Below are 20792 nucleotides of genomic sequence, written 5' to 3' on the forward strand. Positions count from 1 at the left end.
TTTTGATAAAAGCTAAAAATTATATCTATTTTCTTCCATTTCAATATTTTTAACAGAGTAATCTATTAAGCTTTAAACATCTATACAACTTTTTAAAATTTTATATAAATTAAACATTTTGTAATAAAATATTAATTATAAAAATTGATAAATGATGTTAAATGCTGTGAGAAATAACAGACAGTTGTTATTAAAAGAATAACATATTTTCTAGAATTTTCTTTTATTTATTCAACAAGTTAAATATAATATCAGATTTAAGAAAAGCTTAAAATGCATTGAATGATACATATATTTTACTTTTGCTATAAAAAAATATTTACTTAAAATCTAATTTTTCAAATCTTTATAATTTGAAAAATTCAGTATATACTACAAAATATTTATTTATTAAAATACATTTTAATATTTTAATTTTAATTATTTAAATATAAATATATATATTATGTAATTTTTCTTTTTACTAGCAAAACCAGTTAGCAAAACCAATAAATTATATATATTATATAATAAAAGGTTTTTATAAAAAATATTTTATAATTGAATATTTTTATTATAATATTGTAAATTTTATTTAGAATAATGTATAATTTATATTTATATATTAATAAGATAAGCTGTTTTAACAAAAGTACTTATATTGAGCAAAATAACTTCTTTGAAAAAGCATTAAACAAATTTTAATTGAAATAAAACAAATTTTGTTAAAATAGCTTATTTTTTCAAAATGTAGGTTTTAATAAAGTATAATTTATAACAGAAATAATATAGAAATTTCAACTTGCAATAAATCAGATCCTAATAGTTCTAGATACAAATGAAATAAATATCTATGATTTACTTTTGATTTTAAATATATTTTATTTTATTAGAAAACTGTATTGAGGAATCATACATTTTTTTAAAAATAAAATTTTATGCAAAATATTTTATCATCAATATTAATTATTAGTGTCACTTTGAGAGAAATTAAGCAATTAACTTTCATTTAGAAAATACAAAGGAATTAAAATTAAAATGTATTATATTTAAAAAAAAGATATAAATAGAACAGTTTTAATTTTTTAATGTATTTACTTTAATAGTGTAAGAATATTTTTTGCTAATATAATGTATGTTTGTGTAAAGGCAATTCAAAATTTATTTTTCGAACTAATAGAATGCTCAAAAAGATATTATGCTTGATAATGCTTGGTGGGAACCTTGTTATTGATATATCATTTATTATATATTTATATTTAATCATTTTTATATATACATATTTTATTATTAAAAAACAATTTATTATATGTGTAATATTTATATTATATCTAATGTTTTATGCTGTCCTACAGAAAATATCTGGGCTAATAATGAAAATAGATATTATTTCAGAAATAAAATATTTTAATACACAGTTGCCAGTTGTATGTGGTTAGAATTATTTGTAAATAAGTATTTTTAATTTATACTTTAAATTGAGTTTTTATAAGTTATTGCATTTAGTATATTCTGATGTAGTGAAATATTTTTAGTTTGTAATATTAAAGTTTCATTAATACTGCATATCCCCATGTATAACTCAAATATTTTGAATTACATTTTATTTAGAAAATTATAATATATTATATGTAAAGTAGAATAAATTTTTCCAAATACAAATATTATTATTGAAATAAATCTTTAAGTTTTTCCTTATTTTTAGTCATTTTAATACAATGTGAATTATTAGAAGATTTACTATTAAAATCATGTCTAAATTTATATTACACTTTAATTTGCATATTCAACAATTAATCTAGATTGAGAAACTTTTTAAGTATAAGCTGTTAATTTTTTATTATATAACTATATAATAATTTATTGTATACGTAATAAAAAACAAATAGGGTATGTATTGTTTATTAATAGATAAAAAATTCTTTACATATATTGTATTAATAAAATTTCAATTGAATGATAAATATTTACATTTTTAATAAGATTACTTTACTATTGCAGCATTTCTAAATATACATAACTTTATGTTATAAAGTGAGAAATGTATTTCTTACTCAATATAACTGTGTGGTACAAATTACCAGCTTTTTCAAATCTCAAATCTGCTTGTCATATGGATGGGTGTCAAATAGGTTTTTGGACAGGTAATCATGCCCTAAAACTATTGCCCTCCAGTATGTTTCTTATAGTTTAATCTCTAAAAATTTTGACTTAATTGTATTATTTATTTTTTTTATCAGTTTCATAAGAGGAAAATTTTTTGAGATATTATATAATTAAATTTGGCAGGGCTCAAATATGAAGACAAATTAACATCTGGCTCAAGGTGTGCCAAATAAAGAATGGAGCATGAAAAACATACCTTTGGACACTTTACCAACAACTCTTTCTTTTACAACAATAAGTGATCAAAAGCTGAATATCTGGCCACCCTTTGTAATTACAAATTAAACAAATTTAAATGTAGAATTTTAAACAGAGAACATAGAAAATTCTGTAAGAATCTAAATCCCTGCTTCAGTAGCTGATTTTTGAAAGCTGTAAAAGTGTTCAAAAATACAGAATCCCACTTAACAATAATTAAATTTTAATTAAAAAATATAAATCAATTTTATAATGTTTTTACATCTGTCACAATAAAAAAAGATTAATTTAATAAAAACAAGTAAAAAATTACAAATAGGTTGGAGTTTTTCTGTTTGTTTCAATAAACTGAGATTATCATAATTAAGTAAAAATAGAAGACTAAATTAGAAAAAATGTACTATATGTTACATATAAAACAGACTGTAAATAATGGATATTTTAAAATTTGTAAAACTTGTGGCTAAGAAGCAATATATTTATTTTTGATAAATTGTTAATATTTTGGATATCAAATATTAAGATATTTAATAAATATTAAAGTATTTGTTATATTCATAAACTAAAATTATTGAATATTAAAGTTGCAAAAAAATATATTTTGATATAGAAAGAGATTTTTATTTATTATTTTTCTTTTCCTGAAATAATTTTTTGAAAAATGTAGTTTATGTTAGGAGTTTAGAATATATGATTTTATACAACTGAATATAATTTCTGGTAAAGATGAATATGTGAAAATGTTACAGTGCATAGGCAATGAATTTTATATATGAATTCTAGAAATGTTTATAACACAGAAGAAAATTTTATTACAGTATTACTTATTCCTTCAGTTCACTGTCAGTGAGACACCTTCATAGTATTTTATTATTTAGCCAGGAAAAATTTGTAAACAAGAAAGTTAGATCAATATAATACAAACAATTCAAAAAGCAATTTAGTTCTTCACTTTGAAATTAGCAATTAAAGTTTCAATTATTAAGAAAAAAAATGATAAAAAAAAGTGTCTATATTTTTAATTTTCAAACAATAATTTTTAGGTTTAATAATTTTGAAATTTTTCAAATATAAGTGATAAAAATAACCTAATCATTATTTAAATATTTTATTGTTGAATACACATAATGTCTTTAAATTGTTCATTGTGAATTATAAGAACAATATAGTAATTCTAATTGCTATTTTAATTTATAATATCAAAATGTAATTATTTCTTCTGCAAAGATCTGTACAAAAAAAATAAGGACTGAAAAGTAGACAGTAAGACTTGAAATGCATTTCCATTGATAAAACCTATATCAATAAGAGTTCCTTGTGTGATAAGTTACTGAAAAAAGCCAAAATATTCAAGTATTTTAAAAAATCCAAAAAAAAAAAAGAAAAAGAAATGTAATTATAAAGTTATAATGATATAAATTGAGTAATTCTTTAATTATTATGACTTTGTGTCCTCTATCGTAATTTAAAATTTATCTTGTGTACTAGTACTTTTTTATCAATTAACAGGACTTATTATACTGGAATTATGAATGCAGATATTTAGTCTTATACACTTTAGCTTTAGACTAAATATCTGCACCCATAATTCCAGTATAATAAGTCCTGTTAATTGATAAAAAAAGTACTAGTATACAAGATAAATTTTAAATGAGTAATTCTTTGTTCTCTGATATTTTTATTGCCAATATTTGATTAAGAAATACTGTTTAGGCAATATATATTTTTGATTTATTGTATTGTTAATCATTTATTTTTAATATATTTCAAATTTCTTATTCTTTATGGATTTTTTTTTATCATTTAATACCTTAGTAACTTAGGAAAAAGATGATTGCATTATTTTTAGCAAAATGTTTTTGTTTAGTTCTAACAATTTTATCATACCAAATGGAATCATTATAAAGTTTCTATGATTAAATGTGTTAGTTGTTCTAGTAAATGGTTTTATTGTATTTTTCACAAATGCTACACATCACTTTATTCAGAAATTTTATCTATAAATATATGCTAGAATGATATTTTAAATCAGATTCATCCCACAGAGCATTAGATAAATGTATATATATATATAAATTTTTATTAGTTCATTGAATATTAATGTTTGTTTAATAAAAATTAACTAATACAGTTTATAAAGGATGATAATTTCTGTAACTTCTATCTATAAAGTATTAATAAATTAAATTATTGATAAAATACAATATAATGCTTACATTAGTTTGTATTGTATCAATAATTTAATTTTATGGAACTTGGATCCTTATCTTTCTGATTCAAGACAGTTCTCTAGTATTTAACGTAAACATTATATAAATCCAACAGAATTTAATATATATATTTATTTTCTTATATTAAATTCTACTATCTCTTGAGACAATATCTGATTAATTTTACATATATTCAGATTAATCATTCCTTTTTATAAAGTTTATGTCATCAGAAAATAAAGCAGAATAACTTTAAGATTAATCAGTTCAAAAAAAATTAATTGTTGAATATTTAATATCAAGAACAGTTCATTATAACATTATTAATTATACTGTATATTATAAATAGTTTTTAAGATAAAAAGATATATATGTGTATGTATGTATTAGTTAATTTCATAAATAATACATAGAATGAATAAATAATAATAAAGAGTAAGTTGGAAAAAGTTTATACAGGGGGATATATAATTTATCTATAGTAATTTATCTTAGTATATTTATTAGATACTATAAGTGTCAATTTTATGATTTATCTTTATTTACATTTGTATATGGTAATGACATGCATGTCATTAGGTAATTATATATTTGAAGTATTATTTGTATGTATTTTATTGCAATTATTAATTATTGAAATCAAATTCATTTTCATATTTCATGATATTTTCTGTAAGGCAGTATAATTATATTTCATCAGTATTTGCAAATTAATTGAATTATATTTTATTGGGTGTACTGAAAAATAGTTCAAGTAATTATCAGACATTGTAGGTTTAATTATTTATTAGAATAATAAGTTTATAATTTTGTTTGAATTATAAACAAAAAGATTATTTTAATTGTTAAGAAAATTCAAATTTCTGTTGTTAATTTTTATTTAAAATTATCATCTATAGCATTCATATTTTAAAATTATTTAGTCTATAAATTTAGTGATATGTATAGTGATAAGTTTTTGGGGATAATATTTTAAGATGGAGATTTATAGATTGATATCTTTTAAAATGCTAAATATATATTTTTATAGTCTTATTATTGATTTATTATTAAACAGACAATGATCATGATAAAAATATCATAGTCAAATTAACAATAATTTAAATATAGAAATAAAGTTTTCATATCTTGCTTTTTCTATTAAAAAGTTCTTACATTGAAATAATATATAGTTCAAAAATTTGAATCCTTATTAATACATAAAAACAGTTTTTATAGAACACTTAATCAGATATGTATTTATTATTTTTGCTTATTTTTTTTAAAGATTTTATTACTAAATACAGTAATTATAAACAACTTTTGTAACTAGCCTATTATTCCATTCTTATAGAAAACTTTCCATTTTTAAATTTTTGAAACAGCTTTTATAATAATAAGTTTAATTTAATTCTAATTGAAATTATGATTATTATAAAATTATGATTGATTCTATTTATACTAATATTTTTAATCATGACATTTATATTAACATATAAAGCTTTCAAAAATACTTTTATATAATTTAATATAATTTTTTTTCTTAGATTCTGCTTTTCTATTTACATTTAAATCAAATGTTTTATCTCCTAAAATTAATTTTCTTAACATTATCTGCAATAAAATTGATAGAAACTACTCTATCCATGATTATTGCAAGAAAAAGTGGATGGATTTTTTCCTCCAAGAAATTTTTATAGGAATCTTTTAATATTCCAATAATTTCTCATTGAACTTTCAATATTATGAATATATATTTTATACAAGAAATTAAAAAATATATATTTTTAAGAAATATGATAAGTAAAAACAAGAAAATATTTTTTATTTCTTAATTTTTTTTTATTGGTATTTATTATCTGCAAAAGTAACTAATAAATATTTACTTTGTAAATGTAAATAAAATTGTGATAAAAGCATGCATCTTTGTTCATTTGTATTTCCTGAAAAAATTTTGATATTCTAAACTATGGTTAATTAAATAACAACAATTATTCTTTAAAAAATAATCATGTAAATAGAGAAGCATTTTAAAATAATTTTAAATAAGAATCTTAGTTAAAAACTTCATTAAAAAAAAGTTTGCTTATACAATTTAAATTCAGTCCACACATTTAATCATATAGAATTTCAAATTAGGAAAGTCAAATAATCCTTTATTTAAAACATTTTTTGAATTTTTAATAAAACATTATTAAATTTATATAATTGAGTTTGTGTATTATTCTACTTTTAATTGAAAATTTATGTTAGATAGCATTAATATTTCTACTTAAATGAATTATATCTCATAGTCTATAGTACTTAAAATATTTAAAGAATTTAATTTAATTTTGAAAGAATAAACTTTATTATTCTACAAATAAAATGTCATTTCATCGTCTGTTTTATGTAATATCTAAGAAACTATTTTGCAGCTTTAATAAATTTTACTAAAAATAAAAAATAGCAATAATCTTAAATCTGTTTAAATTTTATTCATACAAAGCGAAAGAAAAAACTCTTGAAAAATTAATATGAAACTGAAGAAATGTTATGTAATATATGTGAATGGAAATTATTATATTTTGATATAAAATTTTTGTAATGATTTATTTAAAATCAGAAATATCAGATTGTAACTAAAATTCTTTTTTATCATTTTAATTTAGTTTTTATCTTCAGTCAAACTAGTTTTATTATTTAAAGTATACATGTAAATCTATGTCTTGTTCCATACATTCATTTTAGTAATTAAAAGTTTATTAATGTTACAGCAGATGATATGAAAACAAAATTTTCTATATTAATGGAGTTTATTTTATTAATAAGTTTTTATAATATTGCCAAAGATGATATGTACTAAACTCAAATACATTTAAGAGCATTAAAATTTTAACTACTTGATTGATATGTTTCATTTTAAGAATGATTTATAAGATTAAAGATAATAATAATAATAATTTAATGATATATATCTTATTATTATGTCAAATCAGAGTATAATTGTAATTAATATCATTCTTTTTTAAAATTTTATAAAAAAATTACAATGCATTTTAACATAAGTTTTTAGATTATACATTAAAAAATAAAATAAAAGTGTATTTTTACAAGTATGCATTTTAGTACATTTTTATACTTTTTAAGCTTTGGTGTATTAAAGTAGTGCTTTTTTAAAATTCAGTCTATAAAACTCCATCTATTCATATATTTTAGAAATTACTATTTAAGCTATAAAAGTTTATTATGTAATTGTTAGATTTCTTTTTTATATAATTAGAAATATGAAGTAGACACCTAATAATTTATTGTAATGAGAGGACTGTCATCATTACAATTAATTTATCTGCATGATGAATTATCTAATGTTTCAAATTTAAAAAATAAGTTTTTTTTTCAATTGTCTATGGAATTGATTAAAATATATGACAATCTGTATTAAATCTTAAGGGATATAGCTATTTTAATATTATAGTTTCTAAAAACCTTATAATTGATCAGTCCCCAAAACACAATATGTAATGTTCCATAAGATTTTAAAACAGTATACTTTTGTCAATATATAATATAGACAATATGAAACAGAATTATTATTGTACAAAAATATTGTTTAGTCTGTTTATGAGTATTTATGTATCCACAGTCAAGAGATGAAAGTAAATGTACTTTTATGATAAAAATAACAATAAGTTACAAAATTCAAATTATTTTTGTTACTATTTTAAAAGAAAATTATCAACTTAATTTTAAAAAAATAATTTTACAATTTAGCTTTGTTTTAGTTTAGTTTTATTTATGTCTAAAATTTTCATTGTTAGAATATTGTTTTTATACATCATGAATTATCTGAATAAAACATATACTATCTATTGAAGACAAATTATTAGAACATTTATAACATTAAGACAGTAAATGAATTATAGAACTTGATGATTTAATCGATAGACAAATTATTGGGTGTCCACTATATTTTATAAAATATTAGTAAACATCTTTCAGACGAATTATAACTTAATCTTGTAAACAATTGTTTATAAATTAATTATAATTTGCTTTTAAATATTGCTATTCTGATATTATAAGTGAACAGTTGAAAATTGTCTGTTTTTGCAAATCATTTTAAATTAGTGTAATCTGAGGACATTTAAATAATTTTCATTTTTTCAACATAAGCTTCTACTAATCAAATTATATTTAAATTTGTACTGATTTATCTAAAGAGAAATATGATGAGCTGATAATATTTTTAAATGTCTGAAGATAATACTAATATAAAATGAAATAGACATTGTATTTTTAATATGGAAGAAATTATTTTGATGACTATATATATAGAAAACTGCTCACCAGCAATTTATTGCTTATTAACCTTTAAACTTTAATAAAAACTATTATCATCAAATCACATTTTTGTATATAAAAATAAAAGTATTCATCAGTAATTAATACTCAGATATGTATTGAACCCATCAATTATGATCATATAAAATTAATTATCATGTAAGTTACTTTATGATATTCAGATTTTCACTAAAACAATATGTTTTAATATATCATTCTGTGTATTGCATATTTCATCAAAAATAATCATGTGGGATATTTTAATTTCATTTTATTATTTTTGAAAAAAATTTCAATTTCCAATACATAAATAATTAGTTTTTATGCTTCTAATGCAATATATGCATTCAATGAATATATTTCAGTAAGAAAGAAGAAAGGAAAAAAATAAAACATGTGAAAGAAATAAAATCATCATACTAGAACAACCATCTTGTTCTGATTGTAACCAGTTTTAGTTGATAAGTTATCATTATTGCATATTATTAGTTTGTTACTTGTAATATCTGATGATATATCAGTAAACATTGCCTGAGTTGATTTTATTTTGTTACCTTATTTTTTGTTTTGTTATAAATTTGAATTATTTTTTATATATACTTGCTTTTCAAAAAGGAAATATTAGTTAATTGTAAATAAAATGTTATATAAATGAATAGTTACAATATTTTAGCTATTTTCTTTTAATTTATTTTTAAAAATAAGTCCCAGATAACTTACTAACAAGTATATTTTTAGGAAAACTCATAACTCAAAACTCATATATATTTAATAGTAATTATTATCAAACTTAAAATATTCTTCCATGTAGAATAATATATAGAATAATACATTTAAAATTTATTTATGTATACATAACATTTGAGATTTTATTTGTATAGTATTTTAAACTGAAACTTATGTAAAATACTGGATGAAAACTTCAATCTAATTAAAACAGATTTAAATATATATATTATATGATATTTATAATTATCATACAATTAATGAAATAGTGATATATATATATATATATATACACACACACACACACACACACACACACACATATACAGTAGACCCCCTTTAACACAGGTTCATATAACATGGCGAAAAAATTGCGACCGCGTTCGTATAACATGCTAAAAGAGACTCGTATAACACGGTAAAACATCATCACCGACTCGTGCCGCAACAGGATTGGTCAAATCTGGACCAATAGTGGACATTGCACAAACTGTTGAGTTTAAACGAGCAGCGGACCTACTAAAAAACCATTTATTATTTAACAGCTATAAAAATTATATTTTTATTAATGATGTCTCTAAAGTTCAGCAAATTTTTCGCAGAAAAAATAACTTATCAGAAAACATGCACCCACCGTTCGATGAGCCACTCCACAACAAAAACAAGCTTAAGCAATGGCGTCGTCGAACGGTGCACACTTGGTAAGTAATTCTACAATTTTTTGTTTATAGCATAGTTTATATGGATTATTCCCAAAAAATTATATGTGATTTGGAAATGTTGAGTCAAATTAGTCTAGAATCGGTTAATTTTATGGAAGAAAACCTTTCAAACAGCCATAGCCCCTAACTGCACACGTGCTGGGCTGTGATTGGCTCATGTATTTAAGTGACTCGTACAACATGGAATTTATATAACACGGAACGTATCTACTGTGTTATAAGGGGGGTCTACTGTATATAAAATGTTTCAGACAAATTGAAAAATATGACTTAATAATCAAGATTTATTTAAGCCATTGAATATTTATAAAAATTTAAAAGGCAAATTTAAATCTTATTCTTGTAAATTTCTAAAAAATTCAATGAATTTTTCGATTAATAAACAGAAGACATTATTTACAATTTTATTTTCAAAAACTGATGAAATGATATTCTGAATTAGATATTTTAATATATAAAAATAATTGTAAAAAACTTTTTCTGTGAAGATTATTGGTACTTAAACTGAAATTTAGTCAGGGTAACAAATCATTAACCATTATCTACCATTTGCATTTGTAAATTTTTAAGTTTACATATTTTAGTCAAATATTAAATAATTGAAGATGAGCAAGTAATCAATTATAAATATCTATTTGTTTCTTGGTTTGTAATTTTTTTTTTTTTTTTTTTTTTGATGATTGGGTTTAGAAAGAATCACTGATATATATTATCAGGTGTATGAGAGAAAAATTAAGAAAGATCTGGTTTTGAATGCATTTATAAATAAATAAGTAAAATTTATTCATTTAAAAATACATTTCATATATTCAGTTTAATTTACTTAAAAAGTATTGTAATTCAACATATTTGTAACATTGAAATATTGCATCAATTAGTTTTTCAGTTTTATATAATAATTGTTATATATACATTTTACATAAATGATCTCATAAATAACAGACAACTTTAAATACATTTCTAAATAGATGAAAATAAAATAAAATAATTTTCAATCAAAATTTTCTTCAACTTTTTTTTGAATGCACACTGATTCTTTCCAAACCTAAATTATAACAGACATTAAAATATGAAATCAGTAATTAATTGTTGGTAAGCAGTTTCCTAGATTATTTTGTGTTTTTATTCATAAAAAAGTCATAGATATAATCATAATTCAAATATGTAAGATTTGAAAATCATTGACAAATAAAATAAAATAAAATTACTGATGTAATGTAACATAAAGTTAATAAAAACAAAATATTTTTTAATGAGGAATATTATTACATTAAAAATTGCTTTAAATATATATTTTAAATTAATATAAACTGAAATCATTCTATCCTTTTCTTAGGGTTTATGTAATTAATTTTCTTCTATCTATACCTAATTGTGAGGTTTAATATACTTTTTATCTTTTTAACAGGACTTCTGTCTAACCTTTCCCTTAGCAGAATTTACCTTTTCTGTAGGATTCCTTGTAGAAAGGAATAGTTTTTAGCTATAATTATTTATTAGAATCCCTTTAATTTTAAGATGTTCTTTTTATATTGTTTTTTATTATACCCTATTAGTAATATGTTCATATAATTATTTAAAACAATTTAGTTTAATTAATAGATATACCATAATTAGTAGATAATATACCTTATAGAAATCCTTAGAAATTCCCCATGCAGCTACCCAATTTCTTCCTTATTGCTGAAAAATTCAGATAAATTCAATTGTTTTATTAAATCAATAGTATTTTATTCACATTAGATATTGTATAGTGTTTATTAAATTTATTTGTTATGTGTAAAATTTTGCCATCATATTGGTTGTAAAACATGAAATGAGAGAATTTACTGTTTTCAAGGAAAAACAGCTTATATATACAATGTAAAATATAAATGAATTAAATTTTAACAAATTATTTTAAGTATAAAATTATATATTAACATTCTTTGTGAATAATAAAAATAGCTTTAATATTAAATTTAAAGTTGAGAAAAATTATTGAAATATATTTTATTTAATTGATTATTATTAATTTCAAAATACATCACTTACAACTTTACAATTTTACTAATATATGAAAAAAATTTTATAAGCAAATTTATTATGATGACTTACAATTATCTGATGTTTTGTAAATTCTATTACTTCTGAAAAAGATACAGGAAAATAATAATAATAATAATAATAATAATAATAACTCTCCCGTGGTCACCACCTGGTCGTGGTGGGAGAGCCCAGTAATTTTACTGATCCATAGGACAATGCAGGCTGGAGCACAAGCTCCTGGTAGGGACACCCATGCCAGTAAGGTCTATGGGGAGAAATGAAGCTAAGAGTGACCACACACCCACATTCTGTGGAGATATATATCATGGTAGTAACCAGATCTAAATGTGATACCGGCTCGGACGTCGCCCGGGTTAACAAGGTCCGCGTTCGTGGGTTAGGCAGAGGTTCACGTTCGAAAAATAGGCCACAGTCTCCCTTGGTTACCGGTGGCAAAAGCAGCACCGGTCCAAGCATGGCTACTGCAATGCCCTCAACAGATGTGAGGAATCAACCCAGCCTTGGTGTTTCTGTGGCAATGCATCCACAGACCACAAAGGCTGGAAAACCACAAAAAACATCCATCACTGATAACATAGACTTGGATTTAGTTAATACGCTCTCACTTATATTTCAGGAAACACTCACTAAATATACAGGTACAGATCCCACACAACGACCACGAATACCAAAAATCAACACGTCAAAGGAAGTAGGAAAAACACTAAATTATGTAAACACTCACTTACTACCACACTACATTCATTCAATTTCTACACTCTCAGACATTCATACATTAGTTTATGCTGGGGCAGTCACAGTAGTGACACACCATGGACTGAAAGTACAATCACAGACAAATACACAGAAAACACAATTCTATTACAAGCCTGCCTGGCAGAGAAGAATAGAAACACAAATAAATGACATTAGACAGCAATTAGGCAGGCTAATACAATACACTAAAAACAACATAACACCCAAATTAAGGAAACAGCTCAAAAACATTTTCAAGAAAATAAAAACACACACAAAACATGAACGTCACAACACACACATTACAGAATACATTGATACACTAAAACAAAAACTTGCTGCCAAAGCACGTAGACTCAAACGATACAAAACATGTACACTACGAAAACAACAAAATAAATTATTTACAAACAATGAAAAACTCTTTTACAGACAAATTAATAACAAAGCAAACACTGATACACAGCACAGTGGCACACCAACAGAAGAAGAACTCACAACATATTGGTCTTCTCTTTGGTCCAGTGCTGTCACGCACAATGCTGATGCAGGCTGGATCGAGGAGGAGAACAGAAACTTGCACAACATACCAACTATGCCCTGTGTTGAAATAAACATACATGATTTCCAATACACTGTTAACAGAACACACAACTGGAAGACACCTGGTGTAGACAACATTCACAATTTCTGGTACAAAAAGTTTACATCACTGCACCAGGAACTAGCTAAACATCTAACACACATCATCATCAATCCACAAGACATGCCAAATTTTCTTACTCAGGGCATCACCTACATGAAACCTAAAAACAACAATACCACAGACCCCACACAATACAGACCAATTACATGTCTTCCAACACTCTACAAATTATTGACATCCTGTATTGCAAACAAAATATACAAACATGTTGAAGAACACGACATTCTAACAGAACAACAAAAAGGTTGTCGTAGAAACCACAGGGGATGCAAAGAACAGTTACTCATAGATTCAGTTCATTCTACGGCAAGCACACAAACAACACAGAAACATACACATGGCATATATAGACTACAGAAAAGCATTCGACAGTGTTCCACACAGTTGGCTGCTACATATTCTACACATGTACAAAATACATCCATCACTCATTGCATTCTTTCAAAACACTATGCAGCACTGGAGAACAACACTACATCTCAGGGTTCATAACACTTCCATACAAACAAACCAAATTTTTATTAGGTGAGGAATTTTTCAAGGAGATTCCTTGAGTCCTCTCTGGTTCTGCTCAGCCCTGAACCCATTATCCAACATGTTAAACAACACGCAATATGGTTACAATATCAGACATGAAAAAACAACACAGTTTACACTGTCACATCTCATGTACATGGATGACATAAAACTTTATGCATCCACACAAAAACAACTTCATCAACTCCTACAAATCACACACTCATACACCAAGGACATACAAATGAAATTAGGCCTAGATAAATGCAAAACACTTCACATAGAAAAAGGAATCCTGAAGAAAGAAGATTTTGCACTTGGAAATGGAGATGTCATTGAATCCATGGAAGAGGGTGAGTTCTACAAGTATTTAGGACTCCAACAGGCCAAACTAACAGAACATGCACAAATAAAGCAAACATTAATTAAAGAATACCAAAGTAGGTTAAATGCTATTCTCAGAACACAGTTAAATGCAAAACACACAGTTAAAGCAATAAACACATATGTCATCCCAGTACTCACATATTCTTTTGGAGTTATACATTGGACTCACACAGATCTTGAGCAACTCCAAAGGAAAACAAAAACTACACTTACTAAGCATAAACAACATCATCCTAAATCCGCCACAGAAAGATTAACCCTTCCACGTAAAGATGGCGGACGTGGCCTGATTGACATAGTTAACCTTCACTACAAACAAATACAGTCACTGCGAGAGTTTTTCTACATTAAACAAGAAACATCACAATTACATAAAGCAGTAACTCTAGCAGACTCGAATAACACACCATTAAACTTACACTCACATCATATGGACACAACACAACATATAAAAAGCGTAGACACCATTAAGCAATCATGGGCTCGAAAGGCACTCCATGGCAGGCATCCTTATGATCTGACCCAGGATTTTGTTGACAAAACTGCATCAAACAGCTGGTTAGCTCGGGGATGCCTCTTTGGGGAGACAGAAGGATTCTTGATTGCCATACAGGATCAGGTCATAAATACTAAAAACTACAGAAAACACATACTCAAAGATGCAACACTCACAAATGACACATGCAGAAAATGTCACATCATGCCAGAAACTATACAACACATCACTTCTGGTTGCAAGCTCTTGGCACAGACAGATTATTTACACAGACATAATCAAGTAGCAAATATAATACACCAAGAGCTTGCAAAGAAACACAAATTAGTAGACATTCACGAACCATACTACAAATACTTTCCACAGACAGTATTGGAAAACAACACGCACAAAATGTACGACGACAGAGCCATAATCACAGATAAAACAATTTACCACAACAGACCAGACATCACACGCATTGACAAACACAATAAAATCACATACATTATAGACATATCCATCCAAACACTCACAATGTACAAAACGCATGCACTGAAAAAGTCAGCAAGTACACAGAACTTGCCCAGGAAATAAGGCATCTGTGGAGGATGGATAGGGTACTTATTGTACCTGTCATTCTCTCCTCTACGGGTGTGATACCACACACACTACACAAAAGCCTAGGCACATTACAATTGAATAGAAACACATACATCACACTACAGAAGGCCACTATATTGAATACATGTCATATTGTGAGAAAATTCCTGAATACAGACACACACACTGATACACTTCTTTAATTTCTGTTTTGGTTACTATGCCTTGACTTTGGTCCGGCATAGTACACAGCCACCGGTGTTAACCGAGTGTATCTCACTTAACCCAACATAATAAAGCATATTGTTATATATATATAAGCAGTCTTTTAATTTTTATAATAATAAAACATCAAAATTAGAAAAGATTGAATTTGCATATCTCAATTTATATATCTTCCATAATTATCGGTACAAAAAAATCTAAAATGTATTGTTCCAGCTATTTAAATTCTAGAGGATCTTATCTTCTGAAATTACTGGTAATATATTTCAAAATATAAAAAGACATGCTTATTTTATGTTATTCTTATTCAAATAAAACTAAATCATATAAAATATCTTCATTATATACATATAAAAAAATTGAAATAAAATTAAAAACTTCATTAATGTCTTCCCTTGAAATTTGAATTTAAAAAAATACTTGAAATTTACTCAAATTAAAATAAAACTGAAAAAAAAAATTTAATTATTGGGAAAATATTTTAATTACTTAGCAAACAAAATAAATGTAATATCATAATATAATTTGTACATTAATGTGTACAACAATATATATACATACATTTATATTATATGCATTTTTTAAATAATAAAACTGATATGTATATACATAAGTATATGCATATATATACAAACATACATTTTAAACAAACCAGAAATTATAAGAAATAATTTGTAGCTTAAATTTATTTTAATTTCTGAAATATGTTTAAAATTATGATGTTTTTAAAAACTAAACTCTATAAAAAATTTGAAATAAATTTTTGTTATACAATTAAAATAAAGTGATGTAATTTTGAAAATTTTATAAAACATTTTATATCATCAATTTATTATTATTGTTATGTTGGGTTAAGCTAGATATACTCGGTTAACACCGGTGGCTATGTACTATGCCGGACCAAAGTCAAGGCATAGTAACCAAAACAGAAATTAAAGAAGTGTATCAGTGTGTGTGTCTGTATTCAGGAATTTTCTCACAATATGACATGTATTCAATATAGTGGCCTTCTGTAGTGTGATGTATGTGTTTCTATTCAATTGTAATGTGCCCAGGCTTTTGTGTAGTGTGTGTGGTATGACACCTGTAGAGGAGAGAACAACAGGTACAATAAGCACCCTATCCATCCTCCACAGATGCTTTATTTCCTGGGCGAGTTCTGTGTACTTGCTAATTTTTTCAGTGCATGCGTTTTGTATATTGTGAGTGTTTGGAATGGATATGTCTATAATGTATGTGATTTTATTGTGTTTGTCAATGAGTGTGATGTCTGGTCTGTTGTGGTAAATTGTTTTATCTGTGATTATGGCTCTGTCGTAGTACATTTTGTGCGTGTTGTTTTCCAATACTGTCTGTGGAATGTATTTGTAGTATGGTTCGTGGATGTCTACTAATTTGTGTTTGTTTGCAAGCTCTTGGTGTATTATATTTGCTACTTGATTATGTCTGTGTAAATAATCTGTCTGTGCCAAGAGCTTGCAACCAGAGGTGATGTGTTGTATAGTTTCTGGCATGATGTGACATTTTCTGCATGTGTCATTTGTGAGTGTTGCATCTTTGAGTGTGTGTTTTCTGTAGTTTTTAGTACTTATGACCCGATCCTGTGTGACAATCATGAATCCTTCTGTCTCTCCAAAGAGGCATCCCCGAGGTAACCAGCTGTTTGACGCAGTTTTGTCAACAAAATCCTGGGCCAGATCATAAGGATGTCTGCCATGGAGTGCCTTTCGAGCCCATGATTGCTTAATGGTGTCTATGCTTTTTATATGTTGTGATGTGTCCATATGATGTGAGTGTAAGTTTAATGGTGTGTTATTCGAGTCTGCTAGAGTTACTGCTTTATGTAATTGTGATGTTTCTTGTTTTATGTAGAAAAACTCTCGCAGTGACTGTATTTGTTTGTAGTGAAGGTTAACTATGTCAATCAGGCCACGTCCGCCATCTTTACGTGGAAGGGTTAATCTTTCTGTGGCGGATTTAGGATGATGTTGTTTATGCTTAGTAAGTGTAGTTTTTGTTTTCCTTTGGAGTTGCTCAAGATCTGTGTGAGTCCAATGTATAACTCCAAAAGAATATGTGAGTACTGGGATGACATATGTGTTTATTGCTTTAACTGTGTGTTTTGCATTTAACTGTGTTCTGAGAATAGCATTTAACCTACTTTGGTATTCTTTAATTAATGTTTGCTTTATTTGTGCATGTTCTGTTAGTTTGGCCTGTTGGAATCCTAAATACTTGTAGAACTCGCCCTCTTCCATGGATTCAATAACGTCTCCATTTCCAAGTGCAAAATCTTCTTTCTTCAGGATTCCTTTTTCTATGTGAAGTGTTTTGCATTTATCTAGGCCAAATTCCATTTGTATGTCCTTGGTGTATGAATGTGTGATTTGTAGGAGTTGATGAAGTGATGGTATAGGTTTTATAACATTTTATAAAACATTTTATATCATCAATTTATTATTATTATTATTATTATTATTATTATATTATTTTATATTTATCAATTTCATTTTAATGGAATATATAATTTTATAGTTTATTAAAATTTTTTGCGAAGTCCCTATATATGGTATATGTAAATAAGTAAAATTATATAATGTACTGAAAAGTTGAAAAATAATTTGCATTTGCAAAATGAAGTACTGTTTATATGAAGCAAAGAAGCAATAAGGAATGAGGGTGGCTGTATGGTGTGATTACTAACCTCAACAAGCTGGCAGCTGTGTTGTTACGTCATCAAGTAACGTCTGCTGTTCTTCTGAATTGTGATCATGAGTCCAGTAAGTAAATTTATCGGTGAAAAATTTCAATCTACATCCCTTTCCAAATTATCACAAATGATATAAACAAATTATAAAAAAAAAGAAAAATAATTCCTTAAATGAATAGTTTAAATATTTACAAAAACATTATATATCACAGCCCAGTTTTATATATTTATTGTGGTTATTAAAAAACTGTAGCATAATAAAAAAATTTACCTTTTTTCATATACAGTATCATAAGTAGATATATATGTATGTATATATTTATTATTACCTAATTAATAATAATAATATTTTTTGATTATAATATTTAATTTAAAAAGTTATAAAATTTTGAAGAGGCCTATTCCAAATAATATCCATTTGAGTATTAATAAGTTAAAAGTTTTATATAATAACAATAATCTGTGCATTGTATTTCTGATTAAGTCACTATATGCACATTGTAAATTTAAAATTTTCAACATTAATCACTGTTTCACTCAAGTCACTGCTTTATAATTACTGCACAAATTACTATATCTTTTGCACAAAACCTATCTCAAACAACATGACCAAATAATTTTTAATTAAATGCTCTCTTTTGATATAAAATACATTTTATTTTAATTAAAATAAATATACCACATATATACAGTGTGTCCCATAAGGCATCATCATTAAAAAAATTAATATTGAAAAATTATTAACATAGTAAGGTTTTGACATGAACTGCATGAGTAAAATCTGCTGAAGAAGAAAATGTCTTAACAATAAGCTAAATTCTATACTTCTGACAATTATAATTTTCTTCTGTACCAGAAAATTAATATTAAATTTATATAATTTGAAATTCCAAAAGCACTGACATTTAATATTATGCATAAAATGTTTTCTTCCTGTAATAATCATTGGATTTTATCTAGATTATATTCAAACATGTAATTATTAATCTTCTGAATTTCACTTTTTTTATGATGCATACTTTATGGGATACTCTATGTATGTGTATGTATGTATGCATGTGTGTATGTATATATTTGTGTGTAAATATATATTACTTTATATTATTATTATTATTATTAAACAGTAAATCTTCATTCTAATGTAAAAACAAATTTCAGTACATATTTTTTATATTAAAATAATTAGATAGTATGTTTTATACAAGAATTACTAAATATTAAAATTAAATTATAAATGTAATTATTAGAATTGACAATTAAAATAAAGTTTATTAAATGTGTTTGATTTAAATTTCATTTTAGCTATTACTAATAAATAAATAATTTTTTTAATAATTTAAAAAAAATTAAATTTGTAAATATAGCATAAGTTTTTAAAATTCAAGTCTTGTTGTTTGAGTTAAATGAAGGATTTCTTTTAGAATCTCCTTTAATACTTCTTTCAGGCGGATATTGAATGGAATGGCCCGATGATTTTTCCTGTATATTTATTTAATTTCTCAAATAAAATGTCCATTGACATTTTCATATAACTTAATATCAATAATTTGCAATAAATATAATTAAATGTCAATTATTGGTATTCACAATAACTTGCAACTATCATTCATTCATACTGTGATTTCTCATAATTTCTGAGATAGATATCTGTATCTGTAATGGAAATTGGTCTTTACCTTAAGGAAAAACCTTCTCACTTTACAGGCAAGCCTGAGTCTTCCTGGCTCCCTTTCAATATCCGGAGGGGTAGTCGGGGCAGCCAGTTCAGTGTCAATTGGCGTAATGGACGCCGGTATGGTGATAGGAAACCCTTGGTACTTCAAACCTATATGGATGCACAAGAACATCTTCCCTATGCAGATGATAGTAATGCTGTAACTCCCATGTCAGAAGAAAATGGAGCCATAATCATCCCTGTTTATACCAATTTGACTTCACACCATTCAAGTTATACTTCCCATTCATCTCGGATTTCATATACTTCTCATATGGATATCTATGGTAAAGAACCAACAAAGGAAAGTCAGCTCAGAACAAGATCAAGAATTCTTCATGGTCTTTATCATGAGGTTATTATTTTCAT

At 25.2% G+C, this 20792-nt stretch overlaps 1 protein-coding gene and 1 long non-coding RNA gene across 2 annotated transcripts in view; one reads left to right on the forward strand and one right to left on the reverse strand.

The window, feature by feature from the left end:
- Window positions 1-20792, forward strand: part of LOC136985578 (sodium channel protein para-like) — a 324996-nt gene that overhangs the window by 149093 nt on the left and 155111 nt on the right. Inside the window, 2 exon segments of the mRNA XM_067282895.1 lie at window positions 20414-20432; window positions 20435-20778. Of these exon segments, the coding sequence (XP_067138996.1) occupies window positions 20414-20432; window positions 20435-20778 (363 nt within the window).
- LOC136985579 (uncharacterized) lies at window positions 11109-20516 on the reverse strand. Its single transcript, XR_010882361.1, has 4 exons — window positions 20386-20516; window positions 18704-18818; window positions 11933-11986; window positions 11109-11348 (listed from the first exon to the last, which is right to left on the reverse strand). It is a non-coding gene; the product is annotated as an uncharacterized lncRNA (long non-coding RNA).

This window comes from Centruroides vittatus, unplaced genomic scaffold (assembly GCF_030686945.1).
Source record: "Centruroides vittatus isolate TY-2023 unplaced genomic scaffold, ASM3068694v2 contig_971, whole genome shotgun sequence".
In the NCBI taxonomy this organism is placed as follows: domain Eukaryota; kingdom Metazoa; phylum Arthropoda; class Arachnida; order Scorpiones; family Buthidae; genus Centruroides; species Centruroides vittatus.